This window comes from Myotis nattereri, assembly GCF_964212035.1.
Source record: "Myotis nattereri genome assembly, chromosome: 8".
NCBI classification, from domain to species: domain Eukaryota; kingdom Metazoa; phylum Chordata; class Mammalia; order Chiroptera; family Vespertilionidae; genus Myotis; species Myotis nattereri.
The window spans coordinates 32,154,131-32,173,342 of record NC_138083.1 but is presented as its reverse complement, the minus strand read 5'-3'; the positions used below and the strand labels follow the sequence as shown (position 1 = coordinate 32,173,342).

At 42.4% G+C, this 19,212-nt stretch overlaps 1 protein-coding gene across 6 annotated transcripts in view; it reads left to right on the top strand.

Annotated features, from left to right (window-relative positions):
- Nucleotides 1-4,968: 4,968 nt before the first annotated feature.
- The window catches only part of LOC308523141 (KRAB domain-containing protein 5-like), a 180,745-nt gene continuing 166,501 nt past the window's right edge, over nt 4,969-19,212 (top strand). For 5 of the 6 annotated variants that reach the window (XM_081096836.1, XM_081096833.1, XM_081096834.1 and 2 more), the window contains exons 1-2: nt 4,969-5,131; nt 14,377-14,540. In XM_081096836.1, the coding sequence (XP_080952962.1) occupies nt 14,526-14,540 (15 nt within the window). In that variant the 5' untranslated portion in view covers nt 4,969-5,131; nt 14,377-14,525. The remainder of the gene's footprint in view (nt 5,132-14,376; nt 14,541-19,212) is intronic. The other variant, XM_081096838.1, reaches the window with a different exon arrangement.

Sequence of the window (19,212 nt, the reverse complement as noted above, 5' to 3'; positions counted from 1 at the left end):
ACTGAACCGCACCTTTGGGCTACACATACATTTTTTTTCCCCACATACATTTTTTGACAGATTTAACCCACCTAAGAGTCATAATGAAGATGCGGGTTCTTCAATACCATTCAAAGTCATATATATCAGAATCCTTGAGCATGCTTATCCTTAATCTAGGATTTGAGTGTGTTTTTTTATATTATAATATAATATTTTGGTATTTATTATTTTTTAACTTTTTGGTGTCATAATCGGAAGTGACAACACTGAGCCCTCTCATCCTGACACCCAGCAGCTGTTAAAGAAGTTCCCTCAAGGCTTTGTGTTGGTGAAAATAGAAACGCCCTTTCTTATATTATTACTTAGATAGGATTGTGGGCAACACCATTGCTTACCTGGAACAAAGCCAGGCACAAATCTTACCAACGCCATTTTTCATCTTATAATTAGCTGAACTGTTTGTCCCCATTGATCAGTTGGAACAAACTGCTGTGACATGACTAAATCACACCTAATCAATCTTCTCTCCATCTCCCCAGATCCCTGAACTGTGGCTCATCCTTGCACAGTATAATTAGGAACAACGCCTCCTTCTAGACCAGGCAAACTCAGGGTAAAAGGTGTTCACAAGGGTGGGTTGGGCTCCCTGCTCATCCACTCCCCAACCCGCTGTCCTTTCTAGCCTTGTCAACCACTCTTTATAAAAGAAAAGCCCTTTCTGTCTGGTGTTTGAGACCCTTTTTAATCTCATGGTCAGAGCATTCTCCCTACTGAAATCATCTTTTGTGTAATCTCTCTCTCTCTTCTCTCTCTCTCTCTCTCTCTCTCTCTCTCTCTCTCTCTCTCTCTCTCTTAAACTGATTTCAGAGAGGAAGGGAGAGGGAGAGAGACGGAACCATCAATGATGAGAGAGAATCATTGATTGGCTGCCTCCTGCACACCCCCTACTGGGGATTGAGGCCGAAACCCAGGCATGTGCCCTTGGCTGGAATCGAACTGGGGACCCTTCAGTCTGCAGGCCAGTGCTCTAAAGTCTCTCTTTAAATAAACCCAGATTTTTTTTAGTTGACAGTGTTAAATATGTGTTCCACGTGTGCTTAAAAAACATAGTCTCGCCGGGCTAGTGTGGTTCAGTGACTGAGAGTTGACCCATGCACCAGAAGGTCAGCAGTCTGATTCCTGGTCAGGGCACATGCCCAGATTTCAATCTCATTCCCCAGCAGGGGGTGTGCAGGAGGCCGATGATTGATGTTGGTGTTTCTCATGGATGTTTCCATTCTCTCTCCCTTCCTTTATCTCATTCACTAAAAAAAATAATTAAAAAATTTATATATATTGTCTGTGACTTTGTGATACAGAGTTTAATTCACAAGGTCAAACTAACTTTTACATTTTTCAGTTTTTTGAAGTCTTCAATCATTTTGAAGTTTTTAATAACCTAATTATTTGTGTCTCTTTTATAATGATTCTAGAGGCCTGGTGCACAAAGTCCTGCATTGGTGGGGTCCCTAGGCTTGGCTGGAGATCAGGGTCTATCAGGGACATCTGGCCCAGTCCCGATCAGCGCCGGACCGATTGGGGCTGGGCCAATGGAGTCCTGCCAGCAGGGGGACAGATGGGAGTAGGGACCACGGGAAGTTGGCGGGTGGGGGGGTGGGACAGTGGGAGGTTGGCCAGCCATGGGACGTTGGCTGTGGGAGCGCACTGAATATCAGGGGCAGCTCCTGCATTGAGCATCTTCTCCCTGGTGGTCAGTGTGCGTCATAGTGACTGGTCAACCTATTGTTCTGGTCTTTCGGTTGTAACTGTCGCTTAGGCTTTTATATATGTAGATTACAGGGAGATATATGTCAAAACTTCTAGTAAATAAGGAAATACTGCTTTTATTCGTGTGCATATGTTCATTTCACTCCCTTGTAAATTTTATAAGCAGCAAAATTCCCTGTGAACAAAATGGATGCTTGACTTTGATCTGTAATTGGGTTTTCCCAAATAGTTCTGAGTTAGATAAAAAGTTCATATCCATTTGCATGTGAAAATGGGAGCCTGTGTTGAAAGCTCTTTTGTGGCAACATGGCTGGTTGGCGATATTACTACATACAGTAAATCTACATAATCTACCTTGTCAAGATTGTCAAATCTAAGTCAAACATTGTATTAAAAACACATATATATTCAGGAAGCCAATGCTTAGAATGGTTTGATAAAAAGATGGGTTAAAGCTTTCAGTTAAACAACAAGAAAGCCCACTGCATGGGAGAACGTATTTGCCAATGTTATCACCGATGAGGGTTTAATATCCAACATTTACAGGGAACTCATACAAGTTAACAAAAGAAAGATAAAGAATCCAATCAAAAAATGGGCAATGGACCTAAATAGAGACTTTTCAAAAGAGGACATAAGGAAGGCCAAGAGACATATGAAAACATGCTCAAAGTCACTAATCATCCAAGAGATGCAAATCAAAACAACAATGAGATACCATCGCACACCTGTCAGAATGGCTATCATCAACAAATCAACAAACGACAAGTGCTGGCGAGGATGTGGAGAAAAAGGAATCCTCATGCATTGCTGGTGGGAATGCAGACTGGTGCAGCCACTGTGAACAGTATGGAGTTTCCTCATAAAACTAAAAATGGAACTCCCATTTGACCCAGTCATCCCACTTCTAGGAATATATCCCAAGAAACTAGAAACACCAATCAGAAAGGATATATGCACCCCTATGTTGATAGCACAATTTACCATAGCTAAGATTTGGAAACAGCCTAAGTGCCCATCAGCAGATGAATGGATTAGAAAACTGTGGTACATCTACACAATGGAATACTACACTGTGGTAAACAAGAAGGAATTCTTACCATTTGCAACAGCATGGATGGAACTAAGCGAAATAAGCCAGTCAGAGAAAGATAAATATCACATGATGTCACTCATTTGTGGAATATAATGAACAACATAAACTGATGAACAAAAACAGATCCAGAGACAGAGAAGCATTGATCAGATCATCAGTACTCAGAGGGAAGGTAAAGGAGAGAAGGGTAAGTGGGAGAGATCAACCAAAGGACTTGTATGCATGCATATAAGCCTAACCAATGGACACAGACACCAGGAGGGTAAGGGCATGAGTAAGTATGAGAATCTCCTACTTATGGAAGGTGTCTTAAAACATAAAGCATTGGACAATGTATTTTACCACGAGTCAAACTTTAGTAAATATACATGTAAAAGAAATCTTAAAAATACATTGTGTTGCAAAGTTCTTATCCAAATGTCAATAGTTGGGGGATAATCATGATATTGAGTTTATAATGAAATTTTACACATTTTATGAGTAATGATCTTCAAATCTTACAAAATATTAGGTATGTCAAATGTAATGAATGTCAAAAAAGTATAACAAAGGCATAACCTGGGGAAACATCACATATGAATATGGCAGTGACAACTTATCAATTTATTATATGTTAAAGGAGAGTTTATCCAAAATGCCTTTATCTCATTAAAAATTCTTACTGGACAGAAATGTTGCACATGTAGGGATTTGAGAGAAAAATGTAATTCATGATGGATATGATGTCATAGATATTGCTTTAAAGTTTCTTGAAGGTTTGAATGGGGCCTCTCTGGAAATTGACCAGATTGCTTTACTTTCTTTAAGATTCATCTGAAAGAGGATAGATATCTCTACCAAATGTCTTTAGGAATATTGTAAAAGTTTTCTATAGGTAAAAGCAAATTCTATTGTCTTCTAAAGGGTACATTTATTCTACAGAGTTTATTGTCCACACCCGAGAGAACCTCATAAGTAGAAAACAAGTGAAACAGCTAAAATGTAAAAAAAAAATAAAAAAAAATTCATAGGTAAAAATATTCTTTCCTGAATAAACATTAAGTAAATTTGGAATTGAATTGTATAGAGAAGTCAATAACAAATGAATTACCATGTCACAAACATTTATCTCAATAAAGGTGTTTGAATTTATCATTCCCCTCGTAACATATAAACAATACAATTTATATCTATTTTGTAAAAGTTATTGCTGCATATTTTTTAAAAAGCCTGGATGGTGACCTAAATTATGACATGCTTCATCCCTCCAGGTTTTGTCCTTATACAATTCTCTGCAACTGACCCAGGACATCACAGGGTGAGTGGGGAATGGGAATGGAAATGGTGTTCTGATAGATGTTGGTCTGCGATGGCCTGTTCCCCAAAGGTAGAATTTTGAATTTCACAGATACAATTTTGAATTTTACATGCAAGTTTGCATCTCCTGCACAGACAACTGCACTCCTTGCTTTATTAAATTACTTATTTGGGTCGTTGCTCGATTCAGTCATTGCTCCACCACAACTGAATGTCCAGGTTCCCAGAACCCAGAGCTGGAGTTCAGCTGGCATCTCTGCCAATACCCACCGGCGAGTCCACCACTTCCCAATAGAAGTTCTGAGCAAATTCGTTCTCAGCCTGTTAAAGACATTGTAGCTTTCAACGTAAGTGGCCCACTGATCTCGAAATTTTATATTAAACTGTTTGAAACATCAACTTAAAAGGGGCAGGGAGTAGTCCTGCTTTACAGGGCACAAAAGAAATTGCACAGGTTCAGAATTCAGAAAATACAAACTGTGAGGCACGCGGACAGGAGTCAGGACCACTTAGCATCCCCGGCGATGCTGATCCTGGTCATCATCCTGGGGGCTGGGCTCCACCTTCGAATCGGCAACCCGACCATGGGCCGCAGCCCGACCACCTTTTCCGCCTGCACGCAACGCCCACCCTTAGCCACAGCGCATTCCAGCGCCTCCCAGTTCCTGGGGCTCAGCGCAAACCAAGCGCCCCAGCTGCAGCCTCCCCGCCAAACCCCTTTGTTCACGCCCCGCGCTTCGGCCCCGCCCCGCGCTCCCATTGTCCCCGGAGCCCCGGCCGCCCCGAGCCCCGCTAAGTCCCCTTTGCCGCCCCGCGCACGCGCAGTTACTCCCGGACCCGGAAGCGGCTGGTGCAGAGGGAAGGTAACGGTGGCATCTGAGGCCTCTGGTCTTTCTCCTTTAAACCTCCGCATCTCAGCCCACAGCCCTGCACGTGTGAAGCCCGAGGGCGGAGGAGACCTTGAAACCTCGAACCCACCTCCCATCAGCGGTAAGCCTCGCGTCCCGGTGAGACCTCTGACCCCGAGGGCTTCGCTGCGGGTTTGAGACCCGCGTTCCCTTTGGCTGAAACTGTGGAGCCCTCTCTGCCTGCGGTCTGCCTTCCCGGGGCCCCTGCTCAGGTCCGCGCGTGGTTTTCCTGCTAAAACCGTTCACGGGCATCCCTCCGCCCCAGGCCATTAAAGTGTTGGGAGATGGAATGAAACCCTCTCTCCCTCCGCAGCCTCGCAGTTCCCGGCCTGTAGAGCGGGATTCCTCCCTGGCCTGGGAGTATAGACACCCCCCTTTCCAGATGCACCGCCCCCCCCACGCCCCACTTAGTAGGTAGGAGGCCGGATCAGTGAGGGGGCCCATAAGGAGTCCGCAAAGTTGAGGACGTGGAAGGTCCTTGCAAATCGACTGTAAGTATGAAAGAGGAACTCGGGGAAAGTAGTAAATGGAGAACAAATAGAGACCATGGAGGAAAGGTGAAGGGGAGCCCTAGAGACGTGAAGGGGAGCAAAAGGGTGAGGAGCCCTTGGTTAGCAGAGGTGGGGCCCCGAAGGGCGAGGCCCTTGAGATGGAGAGAGTCAGGAGAAAAAGGTGGATGAGGCCAGTGCAGGGGCTGGAAGGGAGGAAAGGATGACCGAGTCCAGCAAGAGTCAGCACTGTGGCCCTGGCCGGTTTGGCGCAGTGGATAGAGCGTCGGCCTGCAGACTGAAGGGTCCCAGATTCGATTCCGGTCAAGGGCATGTACCTTGGTTGCGGGCACATCCCCAGTAGGGAGTGTGCAGGAGGCAGCTGATTGATGTTTCTCTCTCATCGATGTTTCTCTGTTCCTCTCCCTTCCTCTCTGTAAAAAATGAATAAAATATTAAGGGAAAAAAAGAAAAAAAAAAGAATCAGCACTCTGCGCTTAGCCAGGCGGTGGTGCCAGGAGTCTGGCAGGAGAGGTGGAACCTGAAAGACAGAAGGGAAGCAGAAGGGACACAGGGATGGGGGAGAAAGGTGAAATGTATGGAGGTGGGGAACAATTGGAGAGATTGGGGAGAAAGGGCTCCTGTAGGTGACGGTTCCAGTAATTTCGCGGAAGGGGTATAGGGAAGGAATAGAATAAAGGGGAGACAGGAGCGAGGGGAAACACAGGCAAGGACAGTGGAGAGAAACAAAGGAAAGAGAGCGACCTAAACGGATTGAGAAACAGAAGTGGAGAAAGAAGGGAACCCATTTCTGGGTGAGTGGAAAACTGATGGATGTGGGGATTAAGTTGTGATGTGTTGACTTGTGGCTTTATGACCTATTTAATTTAATATTTGTATTTCAGTTATACAGATGAAAATGAGAATTGCAAAGGTCCAGTTTATAAGGCTTGCTCATTTTATAAATTATAAAATGGTTATTTGTGTCAGCAGATAGCTTTCATTTGCAACCCTTATTCAGCCAGAGGGGAGAATCTTGTCTCAGTCAGTCCTGGGTCTCTTCCCATTTCCTGGGATGGGATTAGCGAAGTGAACTGGGACAAGAATGACCAAGTCTATCCCTACATGGTGCTTTTTCAAGGAATATTAAAAGTGTTGGTTTTTTATTTCTTTGAAATAGATTTACTCTTTCCTTTTTACTGCTGTTATATTTATTTAATTGTTTTTAAAAAACATATTTAGTCCTAGCCACTTTTGCTCAGTGGTTAGAGCGTTAGCCTGCTGACTGAAGGGGCCTGGGTTCGATTCCAGTCAAGGGCACGTACCTCGGCTGCAGGCTCCTCACAGGCCGGGGCCCTGTTCGGGTCTTGTGCAGGAGGCAACCAATCAATGTGTTTCTGTTACATTGATATTCCTCTCTGTCTTTCTCTCTCTCTTCCACTCTCTCAAAAATCAGTTGAAAAGTATCCTCGGGTGAGGACTAAAAAAAAAAAGAATTAAAAAATAAAAAGCATTTGAAATAAATCTTTGTTGAATTTCCCTTTTTTTGTAAACTTTCATTTACTTCCGAAATAAGCATTGGTGACATCTCATAATTAGCTCTTACCATTCTTTTCTAAATACAAGGTAGCTTAGAAAAACACAATTAACCCTGGAAGACATTATATTTTTAAAAATTAGAATTTTTTCCCTTCTGAATATATTGTATCTACTTTAGATTATATGCTTTGTATTTTTTCTTTCCTGTATAACATGTGGGAACATCCATTGGTGCATATAAATGATATATTAGGCTATTTCAGTGTACACTTGGTAAGGATGGCTATGTTGTTAACAGTCAGAACCTAGTTTTAGTGAGTTAGTCTAATAGTCACAGTTTTTAAAATTCCATTTATATGATTTGTTAAATTAGTGAGCTGTAAGCTTCCATGATATTCCTTTAAGTCCCTTTTCTCCATTCTCTGAAAATGTTGAAGGATGGACATGAAACTTTGTTCCAAGAGAGCTCATCTGTTTATGGTGAAGGAATTTGATCAACCTATTTCGATAGCTAACATTTTTTTCAAAGTTTTAAGCGCCAAAATCTGTGTGCATCATTTTATATATTTTAAATAATTCTCGGTGAATTCCTGGAAAAGATGCAGAAAATGATTGTGTTTCTTTAATAGATCTGGGGACAGACAATTCTATAATGGAAGAGGTATTATCAATGTCTTTTGGACAGATCAGGAAATTGAGGTAGAAGAGTGAAAGGCTTAGATGCTGGAAGCAAAAGGCTCAGAGTCAAGTCAAATCTATGAATTTTTGCAAATTATTTACCTCCAGGTGCTTTGGGTTCAGCCTCTGAAGTAGGATAATAAAGGCTCCAGCTTTGCAACTAAGTGAGTGAATTTGTAGAAAGCCCAGCACAAGACCTGTGTCACTGAGGTGCTGTGTGTGCAAGTGATCACTACAAAGTGCTTCTTGTTAGAGCTCCCTGTGCTCATCAGGAACCCACTGGGACTTTCCTACCCGCGCCCCCTTCAATCCACCGGCCTCCTGCCCCCACCCCTGTTCCCAGGTTCTATCTTCCATCACAGGCGTCCCATGATGCTGCTGCCCTGGGCAGGAAGTCCCGGCACCTTTGCCTGGTGTTTGAGGCCTTGGTTTTCCTGTGGCATTTTTCAAAGCTTCTCACACACCCAGCGCAGTCTGACCAAAGTTCCTGGAACACCCTGAGCATTGTCACTCTTGGAGGGCTTTGCATAGCGTTCCCTTCCCTTCCCACACTCTCCTGGCTTATAGACTGTTGGACCCAAATATCTCCCTGGTGGCCCTTCACACTCACGGTTCCCACTGAGCTCACTGTCTTTTCCTCACCTTTCTCATTACCCAGCTTCCCCTTTGTCCACTCAGTCACTGGACAAGACCCAGGGTCCTCTGTGCCAACAAGTGCCCCACTCCTGATCTGTACCCCTCTTTCTCCTGGTTTCAGACCCCTGAATTGACCCATTCTCTCCTTTCCATCTCCATGGTTTCAGCTGGTTTAGCTTCTATCTTCTGTCCCTCAGGCTTCTTCTAGACTCCTCTTTGGTCTCAAGTTTCTACCATCAAGTCTGTTTCTACCAATCTCATGGCCTCAAAGGGGTTTTTATTTAGAGCTGACCTACCCTCCCCTGCTTACAGCCCTCTCATTCCACCTGTCCCTTCAACAGTGTCCAGGGTCCTCAGTTTAATGAGGAACTCACCAGGACAAGTTAGCACCCACGAGCCGCAGGAGGTAGGCAGCCATAAGGCAGCATTGGGTTCCTGGGCCCCTCTACCTCTTCCTTGATCAGTGCAGGCACCAAGCAGGTACTAGCAGCAGGAGGAGCAGAGGGGCCTGAGGGATTGTAAGGGCTGCATTCCCCCAGACCCTGGGTTTTTTTCGGGGGGGTCATAGGGAGGAGGAGTCTGAGAGGAGAGGGGTAGGTGGTGATTGAGGAGAAGTGCTAGGACAGGGAAGGAAAGAAAGGCCTGCCTGGTGCTGGGTGTGTAACCTCGGGAGTACTCCTGACGCTCTGTGGCTTAGGCTCCACATTGGTAAAATGGGCACAGTCATTACCACGTAATGTTGTCACAAGAATTAATGACTCTGCAGAAAGAGCTTAGAACAGCCTGGGCCTTAGGATGGTTGCATTTTATTTTGTAATTGGAAAAATGTGTTTCTATTGCTTTTCTGTCAAATTGTTTATTCTTCTTCTTTCTCTAATATTCTGTGAGAGTTACATGGGTGACAAGAACCTTATCTGTCTAATTCATTGCCTGAACCTATTAGAGCTCATTAAATAATCTTATAATAGTTTTAATAAATGAAATATTTCAGTGAATGAATACATAATAAAACATGCAGTGTATGAAGCTAAGATGGCCCTTTGGAGCCCACAGATCAGGCTCCCTTTGCTGCTTTCACACTCCATCTCCTGCTCTCTCCCACTCCCTGCATCAGCTGCAGGCACAGGGGCCTCCGCACTGTTCCTTAAACACATAGGCAGGGTTCTTACTTAGGGCCTTTGTCGTGGCTGTTCCCTTGTTCCTAACTTTCAGTGAGTTTTCCACGCTGTTTTAACTTGTCTGCATTGGGCTTCTCTGGACTCAGATGCTTTCCTGTTTATTTATTTGTTTGCCTATTTATTATCTGTCTCGTGATTAAGGTGGCTGCCCACATGTGCAAGGCCTTGGTCTTGTTCTGGTCTGTGTCTCTAATGCCAGGCACCAAGGAGATGGTTAATCTTGGATGAGTAAATGTATGTACAAGTGATTGACAAAGCTAAAGATGAACGACATAAAGGAATGGGTATGTGGGAACAAATTGAGAAACATATGTTTAGAGTTAGAGTGAGAGTGACAGTCTTTTTAATTCCTCTCTCAGAACCTGACACATCTTTAGACAAATACAACAAGGACAAAAAGACTGAGTAACACCATGATATAAGGTTGGGAGTGTATATATACACACCCACTTGACTCTGATCCTACAAAAAAAAAAAATCTTTTCTTTTCCTAAGACCATGTTTAGTTACAAAGGTGATTATATACATAACCTCAAAGAAAGCATCAAAGAAATGAAAAGGTTGAGTATTACAGGCACAGTCTGCCCTCATATTGCATAAAATACTTTCTTGTTGATACTGTAGTGCTGGCCCATCCAGTATGGCAGCCAGTCTCCTCCTGTGGCTGTTGAGCTTGTGAACTGTGGCCAGTCTCAGTTGAGATGTGCTTTCAGTGGAGGATACATACTGATTCTTCAGAACACAGTAGGGGGGAAGGATGTGAAATACCTGGCATAAGTTTCTTTAAATATTGACTATTTGTTGAAATAGAACTATTTATGGTAAATATATATTCAGTTAAATAAAAGATTGGGTTAATTCAAATTTGTGATTTAATAATTAATTGTTTGAAAATTATAAAGTTATCAAAATTAAATCCAACCAGATCAGTATAGAGAACAGATTAGTGGTTGTCCTGGGTTAGGGATAGGAGTTGTTAGAAAGCAGCTCCAATTAAGGATCTGGTTTGTGGTTCTGATTTAAACAAAACTACATGGTTAATAAAATTTCATAGACACACACACTTAGACACCCACCCCCATAAACTTATCATGTAAGGCTTCAGTTGGGTCTCAATCATATGTTGAAATCTTATCCACTGCCTTGGGATATTACCCTACTTAAGAAATTACCTTAAAAATAGGGATATTACCTTATTTAAAGATTACCTTAAAAAGATAATCAACTTGCCCTGGCTGGTTTGGCTCAGTGGATAGAGCATCGGCCTGAGGACTAAAGGGTTCCGGATTCCATTCCGGTCAAGAGTACATCCCCAGGTTGCTTTCTTGATCCCCAGTAGGGGGCATGCAGGAGGCAGCCTCTCTCCCTCTCCTTTCCTCTCTGAAATCAATAAAACAAAATATAATCAACTTAAAATAAGGGCATTAATAGTGGGCCCTCCTCTAATATGCCTGTTTTCCTTCTTAACAGGGGAAATCTGGACACAGATATGTGTAGAGAGATAAGGTAGCAATTTTTTAGTCTTGAGAACAATGTTAGTAAGATAATAATGTGTGCCTATTGACCTGTTTATCTGCTATTAAAAGCATAAATTTCCCCATGAAGATTTACTAGATGTACCGGTTAATGCGGATTTTTTTCAATAGATGGGGTTACACATATGTTGTTATATATGCGATTTGATATGTATGCTATTTTGTTGTATTGATAACAAGCTTAAAAACTTCATATGTCAAATTTTCTGAAGGTGTTAACATCATAGATATTTTTACACTTAATGTCAAATTTCATGCCAAAAAAAGCATTTGCGGGAAGTTTTAATTCATTACTTTATTTTGAAGAAAAGTGCTGCTGAATACTTCGGGAAGCTTATGGTGAACATGCTCCGTCTCAAGATACTTGTGAGCGCTGGTTTAAACGCTTTAAAAGTGATGATTTCGATGTGAAAGACAAAGAACGCCCAGGTCAACCGAAAAAGTTTGAAGACCAACAATTCCAAGCATTATTGGATGAAGGTGCATGTCAAACTCAAAAACAACTTGCAGAAAGATTAAACGTTGCCCAGCAAACAATTTCCGATCATTTAGAAGAAATGGGAAAGATTTTAAAGGAAGGAAAATGGGTGCCACATCCACTGAACGAAAGACAAATGGAAAACTGAAAAGTCATCAGTAAAATGTTGCTTCAACAGCACAAAAGAAAGTCTTTTTTGCATCGAATTGTGACTGGCGATGAAAAATGGATTTATTTTGAGAATCCCAAATGCACAAAATCATGGGTTGATCCAGGTCAACCATCAACATCCACTGCAAGGCCAAATCGCTTCGGAAAAAAGACAGTGCTCTGCGTTTGGTGGGATCAGGAAGGTGTGGTGTATTATGAGTTTCTAAAACCAGGTGAAACCATTAGTACTGATCACTACTGACAACAAATAATCAATTTGAACCACTCTTTGATAGTGAAATGACCAGAATGTGCCAGAAAACAGGGCAAAGTAATTTTGCTTCATGATAACGCAACATCACACACTTCAAAACAAGTGAAAAACACGTTAAAAGATCTTGCCTGGGAAGTATTAACCCACCCACTGTATTCACCAGACTTTGCTCCTTCAGATTAACACCTGTTCCAATAGATGGCACACGCACTTTCTGAGCAGCACTTGAGAACATATGAAGAAGTGGAAAATTGGGTCTCTGAATGGTTTGCCTCAAAACAAGAAAAGTTCTTATTGGAACGGTATCCACAAATTACCTGAAAGATGGGGCAATGTGTAGCTAGTGATGGACATTACTTAGAATAAAGCACTTTTGATGTTTCTCTTGAAATTATCGTTTTTTTTTTATTACAAAATCCGCTATTATTAATAGGTACACCTAGTAGGGCTTGCTCTAAGGTTTTATTATAGTGAATCTGCTATGTTTCAGGAATTTGTTTTCTGTTTTTTTCATAATAATTGTTTGTTAAACTCTATCAAAGTTGGGAGTTATTTGTATTAATTTAATCATATTTTCCTCAAATTTCATAATATGACTATTAAGTTTATAGATTTTAAACTTAGTAAGTACTTTTAATATATAACCCTATATAAATCCAGCTTCAGAATTCTTACAATACAGTCACACTCACAGGAACAAAGATTAGAGGAATGATTAACATTGCCAGAGGCAAAGGAGAGTGGAAATGGGAGTTGCTATTCAGGGATACAGATTTTGATTTATCAAAGATAAATAAGTTTCAGAAATCCATGGTATAACATTTTACCTACTGTTAACATTATTGTCTTGTGCAAAATTAAAATTTTATTGATTCTGGTAGTGTTTCTCAGTGGTCGAGCATCAACCTATGAGCCAGGATGTCGCTGTGTGATTCATGGTCAGAGCACATGCCCAGGTTGTGGGCTCAATCCCCAGTAGGGGGTGTGCAGGAGGCAGCAGATCAATGATTCTCTCTCATCACTAATGTTTCTATCTCTCTCCACTCTAAAATCAATAAAAATATATTTTCAAAAATTTTATTGGAAGATCTCATGTTAAGTGTTCTTACTATAATAAAACACTAATAAGAACAATGATTAAAATGTGTTTGGGGTTCAGTTAGAGAAAGTGAACATGAATGTGGTATAAGGAATCTCATGTCTTGAGAGGCTTCTAGAGTATGCTCCTTTAGTTCATTTGCAAATGCAGCTATGATGGAAACACTTTTCTGCCCCTTGTCCCTTAGGGATTGAGGCTCCATTCACCTATGGACGGGATGAGGCCTGTTATACCATGTGTCCCATGGGAGGGGTGTGGGCAAAGAACTGGGGACTGAGGGTCATTTTGGAAGAATTCTGAGGACAGGATTTTCACAGAATCCTGTTGCCACCAAGTTTTTTCCCCCTCCCCTGTTTGCATCTGCACAGTAGCTACAGACCTAGCTAAACCCATTCCAGGACAACCCCATCTCCAGGGTTCCAGCCTAGGAGCCTGCCCTCTAGAAGTTCCTACCCCAATCCTTCACACTACTCATAGGTCTCAGATATGTTGGGTCTAGCCCAGGGGTGGGCAAACTTTTTGACTCGAGGGCCACAATGGGTTCTTAAACTGGACCGGAGGGCCGGAACAAAAGCATGGATGGAGTGTTTGTGTGAACTAATATAAATTCAAAGTAAACATCATTACATAAAAGGGTACGGTCTTTTTTTTTTTTTTAGTTTTATTCATTTCAAACGGGCCGGATTCGGCCCGCGGGCTGTAGTTTGCCCACGGCTGGTCTAGTATCTCTAACCCACTGCTACCTAAAGCAGGTCACCTGCACCAGGGCACTAGGTAAAGATGCTATTTCATGGGCCTCACTGCCGACCTACAAAATCATAACTTTTTAGAGTGGGACCTGGATCCCCAACGGTTCTGTATGCACATTAAAGCTTCAGAAGAAATGCTTAGCTAGATGGTCCCTTTCATTAGACCATTTGATGAATTGTAAGAAGTAACAATACTGTGCCCTCCCCCACAGAGTTGAACAACTGGTTTGGGTTGTTGGTTTAGTGTGGTGCTCCAGGTGATTCAAAAGGGAGGCTAGTGTTTATCAGAAGAACTATCTGCCCCGGTGCATTTGTGAGAGTTGAGAGCTGGCTTTGGTCCAGGGGAGGTAACAGGGTTCTTTTTTGAGTTTGGAAGAACAGAAGTACAGCCCACATTCTTATTGCTGGGTTGGAAATTGTGCATGTCTGTGGAATGGGAGAGCACAGGAATATAAGAGAGAAAAACTTACATGTTGGTCTTAATGTAGAATCTCACTTTTTCTTAATCTCTCCTGTGACAAAGGGCAGGGGAGTATGACATTTTTCAGCATTTCAAGTCCTTCTGCCTGTGAGTGTGGTGGAAGCACGGCATCTTCTCCAGATGCAGGTGTGATTGGTCAACATAAAGTCGCCTGAGAAAACAACCCAGAGCAGGAGGAGGAAGAGGACAATATGGCTGCTTCTCAGGTAAACGCTCTGTCTTGGCTCAGTTCTGTGTCTGCTTTTCCTTCTCAAGTTCCTGGATGTAGGTGGTGCAGACCTTTGCTTCTCTATTTCTGATGATCCTGCAACAGGAATTTGTTTTCAACTGCTTACTTTTTTTTCTTGTGATTGTCCAAGTTCCCTCTTTATTTTTTTTATTTTTTTTTTTTAAATTTTATTTTATTTAAAGTATTACGGATAGTAGTACATATGTCTCGTTTTTTTTTTTTAATTAAATCTTTATTGTTCAGATTATTACATTTGTTCCTCTTTTTTCCCCCCCATAACTCCCCTCCTCCCAGTTCCCGCCCCACCCTCCGCCCTCACTCCCCACCCACTGTCCTCATCCATAGGTGCACGATTTTTGTCCAGTCTCTTCCCGCATCTCCCACACCCCTTTCCCCCCCAAGAATAGTCAGTCCATTCCCTTTCTATGTCCCTGATTCTATTATAATCAACAGTTCATTCTGTTCATCGGATTATTTATTCACTTGATTCTTAGATTCACTTGTTGATAGATGCATATTTGTTGTTCATAATTTGTATCTTTACCTTTTTCTTCCTCTTCCTCTTCTTAAAGGATACCTTTCAGCATTTCATATAATCCTGGTTTGGTGGTGATGAACTCCTTTAGCTTTTCCTTATCTGTGAAGCTCTTTATCTGACCTTCAATTCTGAATGATAGCTTTGCTGGATAAAGTAATCTTGGTTGTAGGTTCTTGGTGTTCATCACTTTGAATATTTCTTGCCACTCCCTTCTGGCCTGCAAAGTTTCTGTTGAGAAATCAGCTGACAGTCGTATGGGTATTCCCTTGTAGGTAACTGAGTTTCTTTCTCTTGCTGTTTTTAAGATTCTCTCTTTATCTTTTGCTCTTGGCATTTTAATTATGATGTGTCTTGGTGTGGTCCTCTTTGGATTCCTTTTGTTTGGGGTTCTCCGCGCTTCTTGGACCTGTAAGTCCATTTCTTTCACCAGGTGAGGGAAGTTTTCTGTCATTATTTCTTCAAATAGGTTTTCAATATCTTGCTCTCTCTCATCTTCTGGCACCCCTATAATTCTGATGTTGGTACGCTTGAAGCTGTCCCAGAGGCTCCTTACACTATCCTCGCATTTTTGGATTCTTTTTTCATTTTGCTTTTCCGGTTGGGTGTTTTTTGCTTCCTCGCATTTCAAATCATTGACTTGATTCTTGCGCTCCTCTGTTCTGCTGTCGGGAGTCTGTATAATATTCTTTATTTCAGTCAGTGTATGCTTAATTTCTAGTTGGTTCCCCAATATAACATCGAGGGTCTCATTAGTTTTCTTGTAGGTCTCATTAAGTTTATCGGCGGCTTCTAAACAGTTCTTGAGAGACCTTAAAAGTGTGGTTCTGAACTCTATATCTTCCATTGACAATTTTGTCCTGTTTCTTTGTCTCCGCATTTTGTTATGCTTCCTTGATGCACCCCCTAGTGGTCTTTGTTCGTGGTCTTATAGTTAAATTTTGATTGTTGTAGCTAATTCCAGGGAGGGTTTGACCTCCAGGCCAAGTGGCTATGAGAATCAGCTGTGTCAGCAGTGAGAGAACTTCTGTCCTCTAGGGAGGTGCTAATCTGGCGTTTGCCTGAGGCTATCCGGCAAATGCCTCTGTGCAGGGCTTGGGCGGGGCGGGTCGCACAGGATCAACAGGGTGGGCCGGAGAGAGCAGTGATGGTGGCTCTCAGTCCTGTCCCCAGTGGCTCTGCCTCTCTGAGTCCCAGCACCCGCTGCAAAGCTCGGAGAGAAAGCTGCACTCGCTCTGACCGAAGCCAGGCAGACCCGCTTCTCCCGTTTGAGTCTGGGTCCCTAAAGACTCGCCCGGATCTGGAGCTCAGAGTCTGCGACTCCCTCCCGATTGAAAACGCCAACCGCGCCCTCCGCCGCCAGCCCGCTCCGCGCGCGCACTCCGCACCTCAGAATTTGACTTCAGCACTGCGCCTCCTCTGCGTGTCCGTATGCGTTTCTCTTTCCTCCTAGTTGTAGGACCTCCACTCAGCCAGCGTTCCAGTGGTTCTGGGTGATGTCCCTCTGTCTTTTAGTTTCACTTTTGAAGTAGTTGTTCAAAGCAGCAAACTCCGGCGTTAACCTATGCCGCCATCTTGGTTCTCCAAGCCAAGTTCCCTCTTTAAAATGTGACTGTCGCTTGGGGTTTTTTGGGTTCCCCAAGGTAGAAATCAAGAGGAACCTCCAGAGAAATTTCTTGGGAAATTTTCTTAGGTTTATGCTCGATCATAAGGGAGACAACACAGAAGAAAGGAAGGTCCTCTGAGCTGCTGAGGGGCTGGCACTGCTTGGCGGCTCTGACAAGCTTGGGACACATAGGAGGGTGGTTTGAAAAAGGCCTGCTGGTGGAGATTTCCATTTCAGGGTGCAGTTACTTCCTTTTCCAACAGGGTTGTCTGATTGTTAGTGCCTGCGCTGTGGGGGAAAGATGGCAGTGTGTTCACTAGAGCCACCTGAGGAAGGTCATGTAGCAGTCAAGCCTTCATCAACTGCTCATGTGGGTCAGCAGTTTCAACATCTGCAAGGAAGCAGGCCTTTAGGAGGCAGATAAAGTCAGCTACCTCTGCGTTTTTGTCCACAGCTTTCTGTCCATTGTGTCCATCCAGGTCCCCCATAGGAAATGAAGAACTCTCACCATAAATTAATGGCCATTGTGTGGGAGGAAGATACTTTCTTCTACTTTCAAGGTTCTCTCAGCTGGCCTAATTGGATAGACGTGATATGTATGGGAGCTCCACACACATGGCAGTGTTAGAGACTCCACATGCAAGAGAGGCTCAGAGATTGAAAGGGAAAATTGGTATATGAGACATTCTGAACCTGGGATGAGCTACTGCACCTTGGGATTTCAGAATATCGTTGCCAAGAGATCACATGTTCAGGAAATACTAGTTTGCCTACCACCTAGATCAAGCATGTCAAACTCAAAGGCTAACACGTGCAAAATAAAGAAGGTTTAAGTTTATGTGGGCCGGAAAAACCCCCAAAAGCTTCAAATGTCATAGAAATGTAGGTTTATTAAGATAGAGACATGCTGAATACAAAGGGCTGAAATAAATGAGTAATTGTTAATGAGAATTTGTTGTGGGCCACATGTGTCCTGTGACCCGCAAGTTTGACACGGTTGACCTAGGTAGTTCAAATGTCATTTTTGGTTTAACACAGATCATGGGCCAAACTCATCATTTAAATTCTTCTAGGTAGTTCATGGGGAGAGCAGAAGGTTCTCTAGGTCTTGGTGCCTTCAGGTCAACATAATGCATGTACCGTTGAAGCACATCTTAGGGTGCCTTGTTCTGAAACCCCATCTTCAACTCTTCAGAACATTTTCTTTGTGACAGATCAACATGGGAAGGCATTGATAGCCAAGATCCCTATTGAGATGGTGTTTGCAGAAGGGAAATGTAGGTTTTAGATTTTGTATGACTGCAGCATCTGCTCTGCAGAACAGGATTGAGACAAAGCACCTTTAACAGGATGGCCTTAGTGGCTGGGATTAGGTCAGAATGTGCTGAAAAAGAAAACTCGTTAGCAGAGACTTGCTCTCTACATTGGCATGGAAGCCTTACTCTTTAAATGTACTGTGAGATTTACAGAATGTGGAGGTATATGTGGGATGAATTTTGTATAAAATTGGTGTTAGTGATGATGTGTTCTGTGTCCTTCAGTCACCTGATGTCACTTCCTTTGCACCTGATTTTCACTTGGTGTGGGTGTTCTCTGCCCAGTTCCTGAACCATAGAGTTAATTTTAAAAAATCTTTAATAAGGATTTCAAAAAAAATTTGTGAGATGTGCATAAACGATCACATTTCATCTGGAAACTTCCATTGCTTTTCGGTTTCTCTTTATGTTTAGGTTGCTTTGAGAAATAAAGGCTTATTGTTGTTGTTCACTGGAGATCCTAGATTTGCAAATGGAGGGTTTTATCAGGCAGGCCTCAGACCTGTACATTTTTGTTGTATTCCACTGACATGTCACAGACACACTCTTCTTTATCACTACTTTGAATTTTCAAAAATGTTTACAAGCATCATAGTAATGGATGTTCAAGTGTGTTAAATTTATAAAATACAGATCAGCACCAAAGACAACACATCAAACAATAGGCTAAGAACCAATAGCGCTAATATTTTATATTATGGTGTTTTTACCTCCCTTTTGTGTTTCTAAAGTACCAAGATGATGATTCACAAAGAGATTTGTGAGATTAACACATTGACATTAATGTTTATTTTATTTCAGGGTAATATTATTGACATGAAAATATTATTTTATGTTGTATTTTTGTGTGTACAGAGTTTCCATTTCTATGTCTGCCTTTTTGCAAAAAAAGTTATTATTTGAGCTTTTTCTTCTTACATTCTTGTTTCTATTCTTTTTAAAAAAATATATATTTTTATTGGTTTCAGAGAGGAAGGGAGAGGGAGAGAGAGATAGAAACACCAATGATGAGAGCGAATCATTGATCGGCTGCCTCCTGCACGCTCCCTACTGGGGATCAAGCCTGCAACTTGGGTGTGTGCCCTTGACCAGAATCGAACCTGAGACCCTTTAGTCCACAGGCTGACACTCAATCCACTGAGCCAAACCAGCAAGGGCATTGTTTCGGTTCTTTACAATTACAACAGCTGTG